This window comes from Salvelinus namaycush, chromosome 3, assembly GCF_016432855.1.
Source record: "Salvelinus namaycush isolate Seneca chromosome 3, SaNama_1.0, whole genome shotgun sequence".
NCBI lineage: Eukaryota > Metazoa > Chordata > Actinopteri > Salmoniformes > Salmonidae > Salvelinus > Salvelinus namaycush.
In genome coordinates, this window is record NC_052309.1 from 14401588 (window position 1) to 14424977 (window position 23390).

At 44.7% G+C, this 23390-nt stretch overlaps 1 protein-coding gene across 1 annotated transcript in view; it reads right to left on the minus strand.

Annotated features, from left to right (window-relative positions):
• Positions 1-12520: 12520 nt before the first annotated feature.
• The window catches only part of LOC120044813 (alpha-methylacyl-CoA racemase-like), a 39322-nt gene continuing 28452 nt past the window's right edge, over positions 12521-23390 (minus strand). The window contains exons 6-8 of the mRNA XM_038989484.1: positions 20054-20230; positions 12677-12795; positions 12521-12526 (exon numbers count right to left, since the gene is read on the minus strand). Of these exons, the coding sequence (XP_038845412.1) occupies positions 12521-12526; positions 12677-12795; positions 20054-20230 (302 nt within the window). The remainder of the gene's footprint in view (positions 12527-12676; positions 12796-20053; positions 20231-23390) is intronic.

Consider the following 23390-nt stretch of genomic DNA (forward strand, 5'->3'; position numbering starts at 1 on the left):
GCTTGAGAGGAACTGCAGAGAGGAAACTCCCTAAATACCCTAAATACTCCATAAATACAGGTATTCCAAGCTTGTAGTGTCATACCCAAGAAGACTCAAGGTTGTAATCACTGCCCAAGGTGCTTCAACAAAGTACTGAGTAAAGGGTCTGTTTTTTTTATACATTTGCAAAATATTCTCAACCTGTTTTTGCTTTGGCATTATGGAGTATTGTGTGTAGATTGAGGAAAAACTTTTTTTAAAGCTGTAACGTAACAAAATGTGGAAAAGTCAAGGGGTGTGAATACTTTCTGAACGCACTGTGTCTCTCTTTGGACCATTGTGAATAGTCTGTATCCATAATAAAGTGTATCATCACTGCGTGAGACATACATGTATGTGTTTAAATGTCTCTTTTGTGTTCGTACATACTGTATGTAGGATCTTAATTTGGTGGTGAGAATTGTCCTGCAGATGAGCTTCGGAAAATATATAAATTCACTGAAAACCCGCACTAACAAGTGGTAACCCATCATTCAGGGCAGAGCCCTACCTGTTTTGAGCCCCACCTGTTAGCTGAAAGAAATACATCTCTATTCTTTTGCTTGTTTTGCATGTTATCCTTTCAGTGATACCCATCCCGGATCCGGGAGCATCCTCATCAAAAAAGCTGACTAGCATAGCCTAGCCTAGCCTAACGGGACAGGGATATCATATAATATAATTTCATGAAATCACAAGTCCAATACAGCAAATGAAAGATAAACATCTTGTGAATCCAGCCATCATTTCCGATTTTTAAAATGTTTTACAGCGAAAACACAATATGTATTTATATTAGCTAACCACAATAGCCAAACACACAACGGCATGTTTTCACCATGTTTCCACCGCATAGGTAGCTTTCACAAAACACAGAAATAGAGATAAAATGAATCACTAACCTTGAACAACTTCATCAGATGACAGTCTGATAACATCATGTTATACAATACATTTATGTTTTGTTCGAAAATGTGCATATTTGAGGTATAAATCGTAGTTTTACATTGCAGCCACCATCACAAATAGCACCAAAGCAGCCAGAATAATTACAGAGAGCAACGTGAAATACAAAAATACTCATCATAAAACATTTATGAAAAATACATGGTGTACAGCAAATGAAAGATAAACATCTTGTGAATCCAGCCAATATTTCCAATTTTTTAAGTGTTTTACAGCGAAAACACATTATAGAATTATATTAGCTTACCACAATAGCCAAACACACAAAGCTATTTATTCACCGCCAACATAGCTTTCACAAAAAACAGCAATAGAGATAAAATGAATCACTAACCTTTGGACAACTTCATCAGATGCCAGTCTTATAACATCATGTTATACAATACATTTATGTTTTGTTCGAAAATGTGCATATTTATAGCTGACAATCGTGGTTATACATTGTGAATACGTAACAACAATTCACCAAAATCTCCTGAGATATTTTGGACAGTCACCTAATCTAACCAAAGAACTCATCATAAACTTGTTGTATGGCAAATGAAAGATACACTGGTTCTTAATGCAACCGCTGTGTTAGATTTTTAAAAATAACTTTACTACAACATACAGCATGCATTATTGTGAGACAGCGCTCACCTATTCTCCGCCGTGTCGGAGCCAACATATTACACAGAAATACGAAATAACATCATAAATATTCTCTTACCTTTGATGATCTTCCATCAGAATGTTGTGCAAGGAGTCCTAGGTCCAGAATAAATCGTTGTTTGGTTTTAGAATGTCCATTTCTTCTGTCGAATTAGCAACTTTGGCTAGCATTGTGGAGCGCACGTGTCCATCATCTCTTGGCGCATGGAACGAAAATTCCCAATAAACGTCGAATAAACTGGTCAAACTCGGTTGAAAATCCTACTTTATGATGTTCTTCCCATATGTATACAATAAAATCAGAGCCGGAGCAAATCGTAGTGTATACCGAACGCTTTTCAGAAGACAATGTGAGGTTCCCCGGCGCTCAGATGAAAACTGACAAAAGAGCAGACCTGTCACTCCAAAAGCTCTTATTCGGCCTCACATCAAGCTAGACACCCCATTCAACCTTCTACTGCCTGTTGACATCTAGTGGAAGGCGTATGAAGTGCATACAGATCCATAAATAAAAGCCAGTTGAATAGGCAGGCCCTGACACAGAGCCTCATTTTCAGAATTTTCACTTCCTGTATGGAAGTTTGCTGCCAAATGAGTTCTGTTTTACTCACAGATATAATTCAAACAGTTTTAGAAACTTCAGAGTGTTTTCTATCCAATAGTAATAATAATATGCATATTGTATGATCTAGAACAGAGTACGAGGCCGTTTAATTTGGGCACGATTTTTTCCAAAGTGAAAACAGCGCCCCCCTATTAAGAAGAAGTTATTTTGGCATTAATACATGTCACATATCAGTTTGCAAACAATAACAAAAATCATTGAGTTAGTAAAGGCGCATATGAACATGGTTTCCTTTTTGCTTTCTTGAGTAAGGCAGCTCCAAACTGCAGGTGTTTCAGCCTAGCTCAGTGCTTTCCGTGGTGGTGGGGCAGAAAATACGGAGCGTAAGGGTTGGTAATGTTCTCTAATTGCGCTCTGATTGGTTGGCTCAGTGTTCTGTCACTCATGGGGATGCTATGTCACTGCAAAATCTACAGGGAGAGCTCAAAAATTCAAACCCCTTGGGTGCTACCATAGAGTTAAATTAGAAGTGCCCATCCAAGAAGGCTCAGGGTCATTGGCCACAGATAAAATGAAGTCAAATCACGTTATATCTACCGTAGCTTTAATTGGACTGATCATGTCAACGTCATACATTCAAAATCTTAGCTAGCAAGCTAGACAAGCAGTCGTCTTCATGAATAACGTCGACAATCTACTGGAAAATGTTTTTTTTAAATTACAGAAATTCTATATAAAATGTATCGATGCTCTATGGCCATGGGACATTTACCATTACTCAACAAGTTGGAAATCGCAAATTCAACAATTTGTTTCTTTGGAAGGAATCAGTGGCTAACTGCAAGTGTTGCAAAGCAATCACTAGCCTTCTATTCAGTGGAGTGGGTGTGTGGTATAAGTTGGGTTTAAGGGTCTCTTTCCCAGGCTTAAAAGGATAAGCATTCAACACCATGGGCCAGAAAAGGTTGAATACATTGGCCATGCTGTCAATCCAGCATGACTTCTCCGCATTTAAAACTACTGGAAACTTGGAACTGGGAAATCTCAGAATTCAGTGAGTTCAAGACAACTGGGAACGAGCTCCAACTGGGGACATACATTTTGAATGGTCATCCAACTTTGAATTCCAAGTCGGGAACGCGGTCCTCTTTCTAGATCTCCGACCTGAAGATCACTGAAGTCATGATTCAACCATGTTTTTTTTAAACCCAGAGAATGCCAGACTTTGATGACAAAATTTGCCCACAAGGACCGCCGTTCCACCTTCCTGCTCAAGTGAGCACAGCAAGGTGAGTCCAAAAATGTCTTGTATGCTGCTGCATAAAATATACCAGGGAGATATGTATACTGTAGCAAAGAAAGTAATACTAAGTGTATGTTGTGTAGTAAAGTGTTAGAAGCCCATGTGCCTCACCCTAATGATCTTCCCCCCTCATCACTTAGCCTACTGTTTTGACTTGGTGTAACGGCAGCCTTCCCTCTCTTCACTAGAAGAGAGAGTGTAGCAGGGATCGGACCAACACGCAGCGTAGCCAGTGCTCAACATGTTTAATTAAACGAAAAAAAAGTGAACACTTACAACGATATAAAACAACAAAATGTGGCAAACCGAAACAGTCCTATCTGGTGCAGACAAAACACAGAGACAAGAAACAACCACCCACAATCCCCAACACAAAACAAGCCACCTATATATGATTCTCAATCAGGGACAACGATTGACAGCTGCCTCTGATTGAGAACCATATTAGGCTGGACACAGAAACAGACGAACTAGACACACAACATAGAATTCCCACCCAGCTCATGTCCTGACCAACACTAAACAAGCAAAACACATAAGAACTCTGGTCAGGACGTTACAGTACCCCCCTCCTGAGGTGCGGACTCCGAACGCACCCCTAAAACTCTCTGAGGAGGGTCTGGGTGGGCATCTGTCCGCGGTGGCGGCTCCGGCGCCGGACGAGGACACCACTCCACCACTGTCTTTGTCCCCCTCCTTAGCGTCCTTTGAGTGGCGACCCTCGCCCACGACCTTGGCCTAAGAATCCTCCCCAAGGCCCCCACATGATTTAGGAGGTAGCTCAGGACAGAGAGGTAGCTCAGGACAGAGAGGTAGCTCAGGACAGAGAGGTAGCTCAGGACAGAGAGGTAGCTCAGGACAGAGAGGTAGCTCAGGACAGAGGGGCAACTCCGGACAGAGAGGCAGCTCTGGACTAATGGCAGCTCCGGACTGAATGGCAGCTCCGGACTGAATGGCAGCTCCGGACTGAGTGGCAGCTCCGGACTGAGTGGCAGCTCCGGACTGAGTGGCAGCTCATGACTGTAGGGCAGCTCATGACTGTAGGGCAGCTCATGACTGTAGGGCAGCTCATGACTGTAGGGCAGCTCATGACTGTAGGGCAGCTCATGACTGTAGGGCAGCTCATGACTGGAAGGCAGCTCATGACTGGAAGGCAGCTCATGACTGGAGTGCAGCTCATGACTGGAAGGCAGCTCATGACTGGAGGGCAGCTCATGACTGGAGGGCAGCTCATGACTGGAGGGCAGCTCATGACTGGCGGGCAGCTCATGACTGGCTGGCAGCTCATGACTGGCGGGCAGCTCATGACTGGCGGGCAGCTCATGACTGGAGGGCAGCTCTTGACTGGCTGGCGGCTCTGGCAGCTCCTGACTGGCTGGCGGCTCTGGCAGCTCCTGACTGGCTGGCGGCTCTGGCGGCTCCTGACTGGCTGGCGGCTCTGGCGGCTCCTGACTGGCTGGCGGCTCTGGCGGCTCCTGACTGGCTGGCGGCTCTGGCGGCTCCTGACTGACGGACGGCTCTAGCGTCTCCTGACTGACGGACGGCTCTAGCGGCTCCTGACTGACGGACGGCTCTAATGGCTCGGGACAGACGGACGGCTCAGATGGCTCGTGGCAGACGGACGGCTCAGATGGCGCTGGGCAGACGGATGGCTCAGATGGCGCTGGGCAGACGGATGGCTCAGATGGCGCTGGGCAGACGGATGGCTCAGATGGCGCTGGGCAGACGGATGGCTCAGATGGCGCTGGGCAGACGGATGGCTGAGATGGCGCTGGGCAGACGGATGGCTCAGACGGCGCTGGGCAGACGGATGGCTCAGACGGCGCTGGGCAGACAGATGGCTCAGACGGCGCTGGGCAGACAGATGGCTCAGACGGCGCTGGGCAGACGGATGGCTCAGACGGCGCTGGGCAGACGGATGGCTCAGACGGTGCTGGGCAGACGAGCAGTGCAGGCAGCTCAGACGGCGCTGGGCAGACGAGCAGTGCAGGCGGCGTTGGGCAGGCAGGCAGTACAGACGGTGCTGGGCAGACGAGCAGTGAGCGGCGTTGGGCAGACGGCCGACTCTAACCTGCTGAGGCGCACAGTAGGCCTGGTGCGTGGTGCCGGAACTGGTGGTACCGGACTGGAGACACGCACCTTAAGGCTAGTGCGGGGAGCAGGAACAGGGCACACTGGACTCTCAAAGCGCACTATAGGCCTGGTGCGTGGTACCGGCACTGGTGGTACCGGGCTGAGGGCACGCACCTCAGGGCGAGTGCGGGGAGAAGGAACAGTGCGTACAGGGCTCTGGAGACGCACAGGAGGCTTGATGCGTGGTGCCGGAACTGGAGGTACTGGGCTGGAGACACGCACCACAGGGAGAGTGCGTGGAGGAGGAACAGGGCTCTGGAGACACACTGGAAGCCTGGTGCGTGGTGTAGGCACTGGTGGTACTGGGCTGGGGCGGGAAGGTGGCGCCGGATATACCAGACCGTGCAGGCGTACTGGCTCCCTTGAGCACCGAGCCTGCCCAACCTTACCTGGTTGAATGCTCCCCGTAAACCGTCCAGTGCGGGGAGGTGGAATAACCCGCACTGGGCTGTGTTGGCGAACCGGGGACACCATGCGTAAGGTTGGTGCCATGTACACCGGCCCGAGGAGACGTACTGGAGGCCAGATATGTAGAGCCGGCTTCATGGCACTTGGCTCAATGCTCAATCTAGCCCGGCCAGTGCGGGGAGGTGGAATAACCCGCACCGGGCTATGCACACGTACAGGAGACACCGTGCGCTCTTCCGCATAACACGGTGTCTGCCCGTACTCCCGCTCTCCACTGTAAGCATGGGAAGTGGGCGCAGGTCTCCTACCTGACTTCGCCACACTATCCTTTAGCCCCCCCCCCCCCCCCCCCAATACATTTTTGGGGTTTCTTCACGGGCTTCTTACCGCGGTGTCGTGCTAACCTCATTCGCCGGTATCCCTCTGCACATTGCTCCATCGAATCCCAGACGGGCTCCGGCACTCTCCCTGGGTCAACCTGTCTATTTCCTCCCAAGTGGTGTAACCCAGATCCGGCTCCTGCTGCCGAGCTAGCTCCTCGAAACGCCGCCTCTGCTTTTGCTGCCTCCAGCTCTGCTTTGGGGCGGCGATACTCCTCTGGCTCTGCCCAGGGTCCTTTTCCGTCCAGCTCGTCCTCCCATGTCCATTTCTCCTGGTCCCGCTGCTGCTGCTGCTGCCGCTGCTGCCCGTTGCTACGCTGCTTGGTCCGAGTTTGGTGGGTGGTTCTGTAACGGCAGCCTTCCCTCTCTTCACTAGAAGAGAGAGTGTAGCAGGGATCGGACCAACACGCAGCGTAGCCAGTGCTCAACATGTTTAATTAAACGAAAAAAAGTGAACACTTACAACGATATAAAACAACAAAATGTGGCAAACCGAAACAGTCCTATCTGGTGCAGACAAAACACAGAGACAAGAAACAACCACCCACAATCCCCAACACAAAACAAGCCACCTATATATTATTCTCAATCAGGGACAACGATTGACAGCTGCCTCTGATTGAGAACCATATTAGGCTGAACACAGAAACAGACAAACTAGACACACAACATAGAATGCCCACCCAGCTCACGTCCTGACCAACACTAAAACAAGCAAAACACATAAGCACTATGGTCAGGACGTGACAGTACCCCCCTCCTGAGGTGCGGACTCCGAACGCACCCCTAAAACTCAAGGGGAGGGTCTGGGTGGGCATCTGTCCGCGGTGGCGGCTCCGGCGCAGGACGAGGACACCACTCCACCATTGTCTTTGTCCCCCTCCTTAGCGTCCTTTGAGTGGCGACCCTCGCCCCCGACCCTGGTCTAGGAACCTTCACAAAGGTCCCCCCTAGATTTAGGAGTCAGCTCAGGACAGAGAGGTAGCTCAGGACAGAGAGGTAGCTCAGGACAGAGAGGTAGCTCAGGACAGAGGGGCAACTCCGGACTAATGGCAGCTCCGGACTGAGTGGCAGCTCCGGACTGAGTGGCAGCTCATGACTGAAGGGCAGCTCATGACTGGAGGGCAGCTCATGACTGGAGGGCAGCTCATGACTGTAGGGCAGCTCATGACTGGAGGGCAGCTCATGACTGGCTGGCGGCTCTGACAGCTCCTGACTGGTTGGCGGCTCTGGCAGCTCCTGACTGGCTGGCGGCTCTGGCAGCTCCTGACTGGCTGGCGGCTCTGGCAGCTCCTGACTGGCTGGCGGCTCTGGCAGCTCCTGACTGGCTGGCGGCTCTGGCAGCTCCTGACTGGCTGGCGGCTCTGGCAGCTCCTGACTGGCTGGCGGCTCTGGCAGCTCCTGACTGACTGACGGCTCTAATGGCTCGGGACAGACGGGCGGCTCTAATGGCTCGGGACAGACGGGCGGCTCTAATGGCTCGGGACAGACGGGCGGCTCTGACGGCTCGGGACAGACGGGCGGCTCAGATGGCGCTGGGCAGACGGATGGCTCAGATGGCGCAGGTCTCCTACCTGACTTCGCCACACTACCCTTTAGCCCCCCCCCCCCCCCCCCAATAAATCTTTGGGCTTGACTTACAGGCTTCCTACCGCATCGTCGTGCTGCCTCCATTCGCCGGTATCCCTCCTCACACTGCGCCAGAGAATCCCAGGCGGGCTCCGGCCTTCTCCCTGGGTCGATCGCCCACCTGTCGATCTCCTCCCACGTAGTGTAGTCCAAATTTTGCTCTTGCTTCCGTGCTGCCTCCTCATACCGCCGCCTCTCGGCTTTAGCTGCCTCCAGCTCTTCACGAGGGCGCCGATATTCTCCAGGTTGTGCCCATGGTCCTTTACCGTCCAGTATTTCCTCCCATGTCCAGAAATCCTGCGATCGCTGCTGCTGCTTTTTCCCACGCTGCTTGATCCTTGGTTGGTGGGTGATTCTGTAACGATTGTTCTCCTCCTCGTCTGAGGAGGAGCATGGATCGGACCAAAACGCAGCGTGTTGTGAAGACATGATGAATTTATTTAGACAAGACGAACACGAAGTACACTTGAGAAATTACAAAAACAATAAACGACGTAGACTGGACATGAGAACATGAGGACATGAGAACTTACATAACACGAAGAACGCACGAACAGGAACAGACTAAACAAACGAAACAGTCCCGTGTGGTACATACACAGACACGGAAGACAATCACCCACAAACAAACGGTGTGAACAGCCTACCTTAATATGGTTCTCAATCAGAGGAAACGTCAAACACCTGCCCCTGATTGAGAACCATATAAGGCTAATTAACAATGAAACTAAACATAGAAACAAACAACATAGACTGCCCACCCAGCTCACGTCCTGACCAACTAAACAAAGCTAAACAAAGGAAAATAAGGTCAGGAACGTGACAGTACATCAAGATTACTCTAGTGTAATGTCATGTTGGTATAAAGGGTCGGGAGACAGGCGCAGGAATGCGTAATAGGGGTTTTTATTTCCCAAATTACAGTGTGCCGTGTAAAGGCACGGGGACGAAGACCAAACAAACACGTATACAAAACACAGTGTAGAAACCCAAACAAAAGAGCGAGGAATACCTCAAATAAATACACAATCGCACAATGATTATCACACGGGACGAGACCCGTGATCATCTGCACAGTATACGTGGCACGAAAGCCAAAACAACATAGCACAGGTACTCACACGAACCATCGGACATTGGAACAATAATCGACAGGACAATGGTAAACCAAGGGCACACTTATACAATTACTAATCAAAGGGAATAGGGACGAGGTGTGCGTAGTGACAGTTCCGGAGGGATCCGTAACATGTGATCATGTTCTTCCTAATAAACACTGATGGCACTAAACACGGATGTCTTTCAAAGGATTTTACATTTCACAGGTGTGTGTAGTTTCATAGACAATCGCTTTGTGGTGTTGTCTAAAATACGATATTCATGGTTGCACGCTTCGTCACAATATTGTTTTGAACATTCATTTCAGGACTGATGCCTAGCTAATAATTCTACTCAATGCAGTCTCAATGTGTGCTGATGAAGATTTTGTCTAAAGTGCATTACAGTGGCTTGGAAACATGATGATATTTAAAAAGGCAAATAATTAGCAGGATACGTTTTTGCTATCATTGTGATATCGCCAGATTGACATTAAATGCAGTACAAATGTATCTATCTAGCTAAGATTGAGGGGCGAGTGCAGACATTTTTGCTAGCTAACGTTAGTATTGCTAACATTTACATATTAACTTTGCTAGTTCATGGCAACATTACCATCTCTCTAAAGTTAACTTGACCACGTCATAATGATGGAAAAATGATATTGTACTAATTATTTGTCTACTTTAGCAAAGTCATTGTGTTTCTAGGTCACTATGGTGTAAATTTGACGAAGCAGATCAGCCCCCATTCAGAAAGACTGAGCATCAACCCTCCGTCAGTCATCAATATGCTGCGGCATCTGTACAACGTTGATAACAATGGCAACGACGCGAGGTGCAACCCATGCATTGGTATGAAAGTCTGTTAATTATCTATGCATAGCCACTTTATCCCTACCTTCATGTACAAATGCTCTCAACTAACCTGTACCCCCACACATTGACTCAGTACCGGTACTCCCTGTATATAGCCTCGTTATTGTTATGTAATCTTACTGTGTTACTTTTTATTTTAAAAAATTGTTTATATAGCAAATATTTTTTAACTATATTTCTTGAACTGCATGGTTGGTTAAGGGCTTGTAAAGTAAGCATTTCACGTTAACTTCTTATGGCTGCAGGGGCAGTATTGAGTAGCTTGGATGAAAGGTGCACAGAGGTGCCCAGAGTAAACGGCCAACTCCTCAGTCATAGTTGCTAATATATGCATATTATTATTGGTATTGGATAGAAAACACTCTGGAGTTTCTAAAACTGTTTGAATGATGTCTGTGAGTATAACAGAACTCATATGGCAGGCAAAACCCTGAGAAAAAATCCAAACAGGAAGTGGAAATTCTGAGGCTGGTGGATTTTCAACCAAGATCCCATTCAAATCACAGCGAGATATGAATGAGTTTGCACTTCCTACGGCTTCCACTAGATGTCAACAGTCTGTAGAACTTTGTCTGATGACTCTACTGTGAAGGGGGGCCGAATGAGAGGAGAATTAGTCACGTCTGCCATGAGGTGACCCTTCTTTGACCATGCACGTTCACATGAGAGGGAGCTCCGTTCCATCGCTCATCTGAAGTCAATGTAATTCTCCGGTTGGAACGTTATTCAAGATTTATGTTAACAACATTCTAAAGATTGATTCAATACATTGTTTGACATGTTTCTACTGACTGTTACGGAACTTTTGGACATTTCATCAGGTTTTAGTGAACGCGCTTCGTGACTTTGGAATTGTTTACCAAGCGCGCTAATGACATAAATAACGGACATTATCGAACAAATCAAGCATTTATTGTGGACCTGGGATTGCTGGGAGTGCATTCTGATGAAGATCATCAAAGGTAAGGGAATATTTATCATGTAATTTCTGGTTTCTGTTGACTCCAACATGGCGGCTAATTTGACTATTGTTCTGAGCGCCGTCTCAGATTATTGCATGGTTTGCTTTTTCCGTAAAGTTTTTTTGATAATCTGACACAGCGGTTGCATTAAGGAGAGGTATATCTATAATTCCATGTGTATAACTTGTATTATCATCCACATTTATGATGAGTTTTTCTGTTGAATCGATGTGGCTATGCAAAATCACTGGATGTTTTTGGAACTAGTGAATGTAACGCGTCAATGTAACTCAGATTTTTTTATATAAATATGAACTTGTTCAAACAAAACATACATGTATTGTGTAACATGAAGTCCTATTAGTGTCATCTGATGAAGATCATCAAAGGTTAGTGATTAATTTTATCTCTATTTGTGCTTTTTGTGACTCCTATCTTTGGCTGGAAAAATGACTGTGTTTGTCTGTGATTTGGCCGTTTGTGGTGCTTTCGCTGAAAATCCTATTTGAAATCGGACACTTTGGTGGGATTAACAACAAGATTACCTTTAAAATGATATAAGACACATGTATGTTTGAGGAATTTTAATTATGAGATTTTTGTTGTTTGAATTTGGCACCCTGCACTTTCACTGGCTGTTGTCATATCGATCCGGGATTAGCGGGATTGCAGCCATAAGATTTTTTTTATTTTTTTTAGGTCTACACCTGTTGTATTCGGCGCATGTGACAAATTAAATTTGATTCGAAGTCAGGATTTCATACTGTACACTGTAAAACAAATACAAATAATAATATTCAAGGTTGTCAGAGCTGCTAGGAGTACTGGGTGGAGGAGTCAAGCGCAGAGAGCAGGGTTTCAAGAAAGTGGATTTATTTTCCAATTGACAGGGAAAACGATCATGCCCTAAACACACGGGCGCATGAAAAGACGAGTCCAAAAACACCGGACTAAACTGTCCCGAGAAAATAATAAAATCCACATCACAAATCCAACACCAAATAACAGATAAACAAGCCCGCACAAAAGCCAGCGGGCTACCTGCCCTTAAATAGCCTACCCACCAAACTAAACTCAAAACAGGTGCACCCAATCAGCCCAAACTAACAGAAACAAAAAGAAAAGAATCGATGGCAGCTAGTAGGCCGGTGACGACGACCGCCGAGCGCCGCCCGAACAGGAAGAGGCACCATCCTCGGCGGGATTCGTGACAAAGGTACAATTGTAATGCTACCAGCTGCAATAAGATTTTGAGTTTGCTCAACAAAACATTTTGTTGAGCAAACACACAACAAAAAGTTGGTGTGTGACATTTTTGTTGCGAAAACTCACAATCCTATTGCAGCTGGTGCCTTACAATTGTAAATTTAATCAACAACTTTCCCCCCCCACAGTGTAGAGAATGTCAGCCAGACTAGACTCCTTCCTGTGTCTATGACAGACCTCTTTGTTAGGTTGTTTGGAGCTGGATGTGACTGAATTGGCCTCCGTCAGGGCAGAGAATGAACGAGGCCGGCGTTCTGGCTCTAACTCTTTGGACATGGAACCATGCAGGGATCCATAGCCACCACTGCTACTGTGTGTGATGAGGAGGGCATTGGGGGGTAACAAGTCCAAACTACCGTCCTTGACCAGTGGTGTCTCTTTGATGCTGAAGAGATAGATGCACAATGAGGAATTACCGTCCAGGTCAGAGCAGAGAAGAAGTAGATGACCTGGTACTCTGACCCCAGCAGTCGGCCCAGGGACGAATGACCCCAGTCCATGGCTCCCACGAGGTACCCAAAGGCACCCCCTAGCCCTGCAACAGACAACAGGCACAATACCGATTGGTTATCAGGTCAGGTGATGGGTGCCCAAGGCCACCAGTCATAGCCCAGGTCCTGTGTGGCTCAGTTGGTAGAGCATGGCGCGGTTCCCACGGGGGACCAGTATGAAAATGTATGCACTCACTACTGTAAATTGCTCTGGATAAGAGTGTCTTGCAAATTAAACGTTCTCATAAATTACGCATTTTGTGTACCACGAATGTCACTGCACTACTCCCTGACTATAATATCAAAAACCCTCTCTAGAGCCATATATAGAGAAAGACATGGTAGGCTAGGTATGTAATGTATATATAGTATCACTGGCCCCCTCTAGGGAACTTTCAATAAATTCCCTGGTTTCCCAGAAATCCTGGTTGGAGAATTCGAGATTTCCTGTTTATTCCCTTCTTAATCTGAAAATCCTCCAACTGGGATTTCAGGAAAACCAGGGCATTTATTGAACGTTCCCGGAATTTTGCAACCCTAGCCCCCTCCTTCCATTATGGTAAACGGTATGGTATTACAGAGAAACTAGTACAACTTTATCCATTTTGTATCCATCCAAAGAAGCTGTTTAGAAAAAGTCACATCTGCATTACCATAAAAAATCAAATAAAAAGTCTCAAACAACCGGGCAACAGCATAAATTTCAGCAAATAATTGCCTGTTTCAAATAAACACAGAGTCTACATGAATTGTTTATAAGTTTACCATTAATTACCATGAATTTTTGAGGTTGTATGTTTGATTTGTAACATTAAATAATTGAGTAATGACAACAACAACAAAAAATGGTGGCAATCATCCGTTTTTATCGCCAGTAAGAAACTGCTAGCCAATGGCTGCTAACAGCTGAGAAAGTGAAAGGGGATACCTAGTCAGTTGTACAACTGGATGCATTCAACTGAAATGTGTCTTGAACCGCTAGCTACAGTTACTGCCAAGAATAAAAACAGTCAACAACTTTGGGAGTACAGACCCTTATAAATTGGCCGAAAATGCAGAGTCATAGATGAGAATAATTATTCTGTCAAGGAATTGAAGTTGTACAGTATTCTAATTTGATGGTTGGAGATACAGTGCGAGTTAGAATTAATGGATATAAAACCAAAACCATAAATCCCATTAACATTCCACATGCTCAAAAATAATACATTTCACTAATCTCTAAAAACATCTAGAGATGGAAACAACTCTAGTTCTAAAATAATAATCAATAGATACTTCAAAGCTCTTGGACATGGCCTTTTTCAACACAATATGAAATGTTCTGGTTTCTTTATTTGTATATTTCCATGCATTTATCCACTAATTGACTCAAGTAGTCACCACTAAATTCACAGGCTAATACATTTTTGTGAGTTGTGAGGGTAGTCAAAATGAAGGTCAAGGAATATTTTTTGTTCAGGCCGTGTGACTGCAAAGCTAATGAACAACACAAAAGACAAATATCATTACAACCATCCTCTCTGTATGAAGAAAACACACACACCTCCACATACCAGAGCTATGGTGACTAGCAGGTCATGTGCTTCCCCTCTCTCAATTCCAAACCATGACTATCTGCTGGATTAGGGCCTACTGTACACACGCACACCACCCTGTTCCAGAGTTGACAAGGTAAAAATCTGTCGATCTGCCCCTGAACAAGGCATTTAACCCACTGTTGTCTGATCACTGGACGTGCTACCTGCTGTTCTGAACTCTCTCTCTTCCGCACCTGCTGTCTCTAACTCTGAGTGATTGGCTATGAAAAGTCAACTGACATTTACTCCTGAGGTGCTGACCTGTTGCACCCTCTACAACCACTGTGATTATTATTATCTGATCCTGCTGGTCGCCTATGAAAGTTTGAACATCTTGGCCATGTTCTATTATAATCTCCACCCAGCACAGCCAGAAGAGGACTGGCCTCCCCTCATAGCCTGGTTCCTCTAGGTTTCTTCCTAGGTTCCGGACTTTCTAGGGAGTTTTTCCTAGCCACCGTGCCTCTACATCTGCATTGCTTGCTGTTTGAGTTTTTTGGCAGGGTTTCTGTACAGCACTTTTTTACATCAGCCGATGTCACAATTTGATTGATTGATTGATTGTTCTTAACTGACTTGCCTAGTTAAATAAAGGTTAAATATATATATATTTTTAATCATAATGCAAAACACACCATCATGATGATGCAAAATACACCATCATATGATGAAAAACACACACACACACACACCTCCACATACCAGAGCTATGGTAACTAGCAGGGCATGTGCTTCCCCTCTCTCAGTTCCAAACCATGACTGAGTATCTTCTGGATTAGGGCCTACTGTACACACGCACACCACCCTGTGCCGGCTTCCCTGCCTCTAGGTAGCCTAGAGGTTAGAGCGTTGGGCCAGTAATCGAAAGGTTGCTAAATCGAATCCCCGAGCTGACAAGGTAAAAATCTGTCGATCTGCCACTGACCAAAGCAGGTAATCCACTGTTCCTAGGTCGTCATTGTACATAAGAACTTGTTCTTAACTGACTTGCCTAGTTAAATGAAGGTTAAGTAAAAAATTTAAATATAAAAATCAACTGAGTCCACTTATTCGCTCGCTAGTACACTCAAATACCTCCTCACATGCTTGTTCACTGACTGACTGAGCAAGCTCTGAGGGTTGTCTGCATGTTACTAAATAGGCGCTTCAAACCTTAGAGCACATTGAAAGGTCTTTACATCACATTGAATGTGCACTCAGTGCTGAATGGGCAGATGATACAAAACACCCCATCATGATGATGCAAACCACCCCATCTGTTAGGCGGTGCGACACAGGGGAACCCAAGAGCAGACTCGGACGAGGAAACAGGGATGAATTAACCAAGGTATTTATTGTAACACAGTGAGATATGGAGTGCAGATCCGGGGAAGCTCGGATGAGTGGTAGGAAACTAGATGTGGAGGCTGAGGTTGGAGTGAGCTGGGTTGGAACAGGGTAAACAGGTCCAGAGAGGAATCCAATGGAGTGGTGGTGTGGTGAATCCAGAACAGGGTAGCAGGGTGGTGAGATGTGGAACAGGAGACAGGAGCCAGAGTGGCAAAACTGCAGTGAGAGGATAAAGAGCATCAGGTAGGGAAACAGACACAGCAGGGTAACAGGATCTTGAATAATCATAAATAGCTAGAATCATAAACTGACTTAGCAGAGATTACGATCTGGCAGAGTGGAAGTGGCAGGACTGAGTATTTGTAGAGGTCTTGATTATGGAACGGGTTACAGCTGGTGAGGATCCGCTCTGGCTCCAGCACACCTGTCTCCAACCACACAATCACAAACATACAGAAAGGGATGGGGAGAGAGAGAGTGTGTGTACTGGAGGAGTGGCTGCAGGTCAAGGAGACACCGGATGTCCACTAGGGGGTGTGGCAGGAGCAGATGTGACACCATCATGATGATGCAAAACACACCATCATGATGATTCAAAACACACCATCCTGATGATGCAAAACACACCATCCTGATGATTCAAAACACACCATCATGATTTCAGTTCATGAAAATAAATAGCCTGCCAGCTACTTAACCGTGTTGCCCAAAGCTAACATTATAAGCAGCCAGCTAGCTTCATCTGGCTAGTGACGCTCGACCGAACTGGGGTATGTGTTGTGGAGCTAGCCACAATAAGGGTTAGGCACAATAGTGAATTTGCAGTTTGCCTTCAAAATAAAAGTACCTCTTTGAAAGTGATGCAGAAGGTTACAATTGGTGGAATCAAGCCATATATAGACTAGATAATGTTAAACAAGGTTGGAATGTGAAGCAATGAAATGGGGCATCAGTCTACTCGGTGACACCCACAGAACACAACTGTGACGAGTTTACGCAAATATTAGCATTGTAGCTCTTATCGCGGGACTGTGACTGTGTGAAATCACCTCCCCAGTCAGTCTATTGTGTGTGTTGACATTCATATTGCACTGTACAGCTTTACCTAAGGATTGGGGATCAATGAAATGGGGTATCAGTCTATTCAATACCCAATATATTTTTTACCAACGTCCTCCTCAGAGTTCAGACTCCAAAACATCCACGTAGTATTGTTTTTCCTCTGGAATAGTGTTCAATACACTTGACAATAAATGTGGCTCAATTCACAGTTGTTTCAGAGTTCCGCAATAAGAGCTACGACGCTAATGTTCTCTGGGTGTCACTGAGTAGACTGATACCCCATGTCATTGATCCACATTGTCTAGCATTTTATGACCAGCACTGTAGGTGCGCGAGACAACTTTACATTTTTTTTACATTACATTTACATTTTAGTCATTTAGCAGACACTCTTATCCAGAGCGACTTACAGTAGAGTGCATACATTTTATTACAATTTTTTTTAATTTTCTTTTTTAATTTTATATTTTTTTTTAATCTTTTATTTCTTTTGATTTCAATTTTATTACTCTTTATTGTTTATATTTTTTTACTTTTATATGTTTTTTTTTTTTTTTTTTTTTTTTTTTACATACTGAGACAAGGATATCCCTACCGGCCAAACCCTCCCTAACCCGGACGACGCTATGCCAATTGTGCGTCGCCCCACGGACCTCCCGGTTGCGGCCGGCTGCGACAGAGCCTGGGCGCGAACCCAGCCCAGCCTGGGCGCGAACCCAGAGACTCTGGTGGCGCAGCTAGCACTGCGATGCAGTGCCCTAGACCACTGCGCCACCCAGGAGGCCCATTTACCAGCGTCATAGCACACGTATCGATGAATCGTTGTGACATGTGAAATGCGAGTGATTGTGTAATCAATGTGTAATAACTACATAAAAAATTTATGAACGCATTAAATTATTATAAGATGTGCAGTCATATTCAGGTCCTGATTGGTCAACAAGCTTATTTGACACGTCAAATAGTGTTATTTGACATGTATCTTTTTTGACATGCAAAGACCCAAACGGCGTTCCATACAAAACACACCATCATAAACTCAGCAAAAAAAGAAACGTCCCTTTTTCAGGACCCTGTCTTTCAAAGATATTTGGATTTTTATGAATTAACTTCACAGATCTTCATTGTAAAGGGTTTAAACTCTGTTTCCCATGCTTGTTCAATGACCCATAAACAATTAATGAACATGCACCTGTCGATAAGACACTAACAGCTTACAGACGGTAGGCAATTAAGGTCACAGTATTGAAAACTTAGGACACTAAAGAGGCCTTTCTACTGACTCTGAAAAACACCAAAAGAAAGATGCCCAGGGTCCCTGCTCATCTACGTGAACGTGCCTTAGGCATGCTGCAAGGAGGCATGACGACTGCAGATGTGGCCAGGGCAAAAAATTGCAATGTCCGTACTGTGAGACGCCTAAGACAGTGCTACAGGGTGACAGGACGGACAGCTGATCATCCTCGCAGTGGCAGACCACGTGTAACAACACCTGCACAGGATCGGTACATCCGAACATCACACCCGCGGGACAGGTACAGGATGGCTGAGAGAGGCTGGACTGAGGCAGGCAATCTCAATACCGTGCCTTACAGGGAAGACATCCTCCTCCCTCATGTGGTACCCTTACTGCAGGCTCATCCTGACATGACCCTCCAGCATGACAATGCCACCAGCCATACTGTTCGTTCTGTGCGTGATTTCCTGCAAGACAGGACTGTCAGTGTTCTGCCAAGGCCAGCAGAGAGCCCGGATCTCAATCCCATTGAGAACGTCTGGGACCTGTTGGATCGGAGGGTGAGGGCCAGGGCCATTCCCCCCAGAAATGTCCTGGGACTTGCAGGTGCCTTGGTGGAAGAGTGGGGTAACATCTCACAGCAAGAACTGGCACATCTGGTACAGTCCATGAGGAGGAGATGCACTGCAGTAATGCAGCTGGTGGCCACACCAGATTGTTATTTTTGATTTTGACCTCCCCCCTTTGTCCAGGGACACATTATTCAATTTCTGTTAGTCACATGTCTGTGGAACTTGTCCAGTTTATGTCTCAGTTGTTGAATCTTGTTATGTTCATACAAATATATACATGTTAAGTTTAATGAAAATAAACGTAGTTGACAGTACTTGTTTTTTTGCTGAGTTTATGATGCAAAACACACCGTCATAATGATGCAAAACACACCATCATGAGGATGCAAAAAACACCATCATGAGGATGCAAAACACACCATCATATGATACAAAACACACCATCATGATGCTGAAGTGACACTTTGCATCTTGAAAAGTTAACTGCTGACACGCGAAACATTTTGAGTGTGCACTAATGAAATAAAACACCAAAACATTTGAGTGGTACTTTTCTTTAACAATAAATAATCAAACTACACTGAACAAAAAAACACAACATCCAACCATTTCAAAGATTTTACTGAGTTACAGTTCATATAAGGAAATCAGTCAATTTAAAGAAATTCATTAGGCCCTAATCTACAGATTTCACATGACTGGGCAGGTGGCGCAGCCATGGGTGGGCTTGGGAGGGCATAGGCCCACCCACTTGGGAGCCAGGCCCACCCACTGCTGAGCCTGGCCCAGCCAATCAGAAGAGTTTTCCCCCACAAAAAGGGCTTCATTACAGACAGAAATACTCCTCAGTTTCATCAGCTGTCCGCGTGGCTGGTCTCAGACGATCCCGCAGGTGAAGAAGCCGGATGTGGAGGTCCTGGGCTGGCGTCGTTACACGTGCTCTGCGGTTGTGGGCCAGTTGGACATACTGCCAAATTTAAAAAAATGACATTGGAGGCAGCTTATGGTAGACACATTAAAATTAAGTTCTCTGACAACAGCTTTGGTGAACATTCCTGCAGTCAGCATGCTAATTGCATGCTCCCTTAACTCAATGCCACAGATGTCTCAAGTTTTATGTGACAAAACTACACATCTTAGAGTGGCCTTTTATTGCCCCCAGCACAAGGTGCACATGTGTAATGATCATGCTGTTTAAATCAGCTTCTTGATATGCCACACCTGTTAGGTGGATAGATTATCTTGGCAAAGGAGAAATGCTCACTAACAGGGATGTGGAGAAATGCTCACTAACAGGGATGTGAACAAATGTGTGCGCAAAAGCTGAGAGAAATACGATTTTTGTGCATATGAAACATGGTGCCAACATTTTACATGTTGTGTTTGTATTTTTGTTTAGTATAAATACATATCAAAGTAAACCTATATCAATCCAGACAGCATATATGTCAGCCAATCAACCCAACACCAGGTTCTGACAAAGTGGGAGGGAGGCTACTGCATGTCATCAGCCATTGCTTACCAGTGAGAAGGGTGTGGTAGTGCAGTCCTCTTTCTTTGTCTATGTACGAGCAGACATCAAAGACATAGGCCTTGACTGGCCCATCGATGAAGTTTGCTGCAAAGTCAAATAGCACCACTCCAAACATGACTATGATGATGGCCCATATCTTCTTCAGTGACCTATCCTGTACTAACGCTGCAAAAGAGGAGAAAGACAGGAGAATACCTCTTCATCTCAAGTTATGTGACAGATTACTCATTAATATCACTTTCAATAACTGAAATACTTCTGAATGCTCTGTGTTCGTTTTTGGTGGAGTATTGCAGCTGAATATTTTAAATTTGCCTTAGGAGGTACATCTTTCCCTCAGCAATTAGTTTGAAGACACAGAACAGTCTCAATTCGTAGGGGCATGGACTGTCGAAAGCGTTCCACAGGGATGCTGGCCTATGTTGACTCCAATGCTTCCTACAGTTGTGCCAAGTTGGCTGGATGTCCATTGGGTGGTGGACCATTCTTGAGCAGGGTTGCAGTTCTTGACACACTCAAACCGGTGCGCCTAGCACTTACTACCATACCCCATTCAAAGGCATTTTGTCTTGCCAATTCACTCTCTGAATGGCACACACACAATCCATGTCTCAATTGTCTCAAGGCTTAAAAATCCTTCTTTAACCCGTCTTCTCCCCTTCATCTACACTGATTGAAGTGGATTTAACAAGTGACATCAATAGGGGATCGTAGTTTTCACCTGGATTCACTGGGTCAGTCTACAGTATGTCATGGAAAGAGCAGGTGTTCCTAATGTGTTGTACCCTCAGTGTATATTACAGGGCTTCTGAGGTAAACAGTGAGTCAGTGGATTTGTTAACACCTTGATATCACGTAAATACATTTGATCATCATTATACTTACTGTTTCATCAAGAGCATGATTGGGGCTAATACAACCATTAATTTACCACATAGGAGGGAAGAGTTTGTTTTGAAACCACATGCATTATGTTGGAACAAAATGTAAAGGCCATTTTAAATTCCAAACTCCATTAGAAATAGTTTTCAATTTGCATTTCAATCTGAAAAACAACACATTGCCAGCATGACTGTCTGTCTGGCTAGAAAAACAACTCCTAATCAATTTTATGCTAATACCCCCCCATCTAACACTGCATAAATATTAGTATTAGTTGTCACAAGAGTTATTTAGTGTTCATGCTCATCAAAAATAAATACTGTAGCGAATCAGACTGTCATAATCATGTTGTGCACAGTAGAGCACAAATAAACGGAATAATATCCTTTATCTTGGGAGAGAAACAAATGTCTGACTGATTGCAATGGCAAAAAAACCTACACAGCGGTATTCAAGTTTAGGGGATTACAAATCACATAGTAAATCCCAGTTGGGTGTTGTGTTGAAGTCTTATTAGGAATGTCAGATGCATTGTGGCTTAGGTTTGATCTCAAAGAAATACAAGAACTTTCATCAAAGCTTAGTTTCATCCACTGTAGGAAAATCACAATATATTGTACTGTAGCTAACACATAACGGCCCAGTGGCATTATGATTATATCCCAGATCCCAATTTACTATATCACAGATCCCATTTTACAACAGTGTTGAAAAATGGTCCTTGCTATCTGGGATCATTGGTACGTCTCTACCCAATTTAAGTTGACATTTTAATTGGTTATGGTAAGTGTAAGGTTAGGGTTAGGATAAGGGTAGGGACATCCCAAGTATTAGGGTAGGGAAACCCAAGGATCCCAAATAGCACTAACTGTTGAAGAATGGAGATAATCATCTTAACAAAAGTACTGTAAATGGTCACACTTTTTATTGTAGTATTATTACAGAGAAGGTGAAATCCGGCATAACTGAAAACTATTTTGAGGATATCAACCAACAAAGTAGGCATTCCCTGAAAACAAAAAGGTTAGGTTGTCAGGTCTATGTACAATACTGTTGCAAAAGCAAATACAATCCCTGTCACGCCCTGACCTATGAGAGCCGTTTTATTTCTCTATTTGGTTAGGTCAGGGTGTGATGTGGGGTGGGCATTCTATGTTTTGTTTTCTATGTTTCTGTATTTCTATGTTTTGGCTGGGTATGGTTCTCAATCAGGGACAGCTGTCTATCGTTGTCTCTGATTGGGAATCATACTTAGGCAGCCTTTTTTCCCACCTAAGGTGTGGGTAGTTATCTTTGTTAGTGGCACTATGCCCTGTTTAGCTTCACGGTCGTTTCTTTGTTTTCTTGTTTTGTTGGCGACATTTACTCAAATAAAATAAAATGTACGCCCACCACGCTGCACCTTGGTCTCCTTCCGACGACGGCCGTGACAATCCCTTATCGAGTGAATGCATTTACAGTAGTATTCTACTTTAATATATACATTTCAATCCATAGGAACAGCTAAAATATTTAAAGTATTTGACATATGTACTTGACCCAGGTCTTACCAGCTTACCATACACCCTAATAAATGAAACAACCTCTTTTCAGAAATTCAGTCTATCTACATGGACGTGAAAATTAACAACGATATACAGTTTCTGAAAAGAAGTATGGGCCAAACATGTACGTCTCAGTATTGGCAGGTGTAAGGATATGCCATCTCTTGCATTCCTATTCTTTGCAGGTGTTGAGAGACTTCAGTTCCACTCAGGATTTTGTCCACATCTCAGTGAGGTGGTTTCTCTAATTGTTATTGTTCAAGGTCACTATTGAGCTTTCTGGAAAAATTGCTGAACATCTTGTGCAATCAACTGGGTGGAGGGAAACGGCGGAAATAACAGGAACATTTAACCTTCTGTCGAGACACGCTGAGGAAACCCTCTCATTACTTGTTATGAAACACATTAAACTGCCAGACAAACAGCACAGGCAAAATCCCAGAAGAAAACCTGGTTCAATCTGCTTTCCAACAAAATGCATCATATGGGTTGATTTATGTATTTTGTAAGTTACATACTGCATCGTGAAAACTTGATTGCTGACAAGCAAAACATTTTGGGACTTTGTCAACAATGAACTAGTGAAACAAATACCTAAAGATTGTTTTTGGGTGGAATTTTCCATTAAACAAAATATTTTTCTCTGAGAAAATGTATTAGTATAAAAAAAAATCGAAATGTTTTTAGCATACAAAATAGCTCAGTATTTGTATTATTTATTTTATACACAGTCTTTTTTGCTCAATAATTTCAGAGGTGACAGTGCATTTTCTATAAAACAGCCCATTAGGCGAAAGACATGGGAATATGAGCCCTGAAAGTATTTTGGTTTCTCATACCCAAGCTGCCCGACTCCATAACCACTATTAACAAAACAAAGACTAGTTCTAGAACAGTGT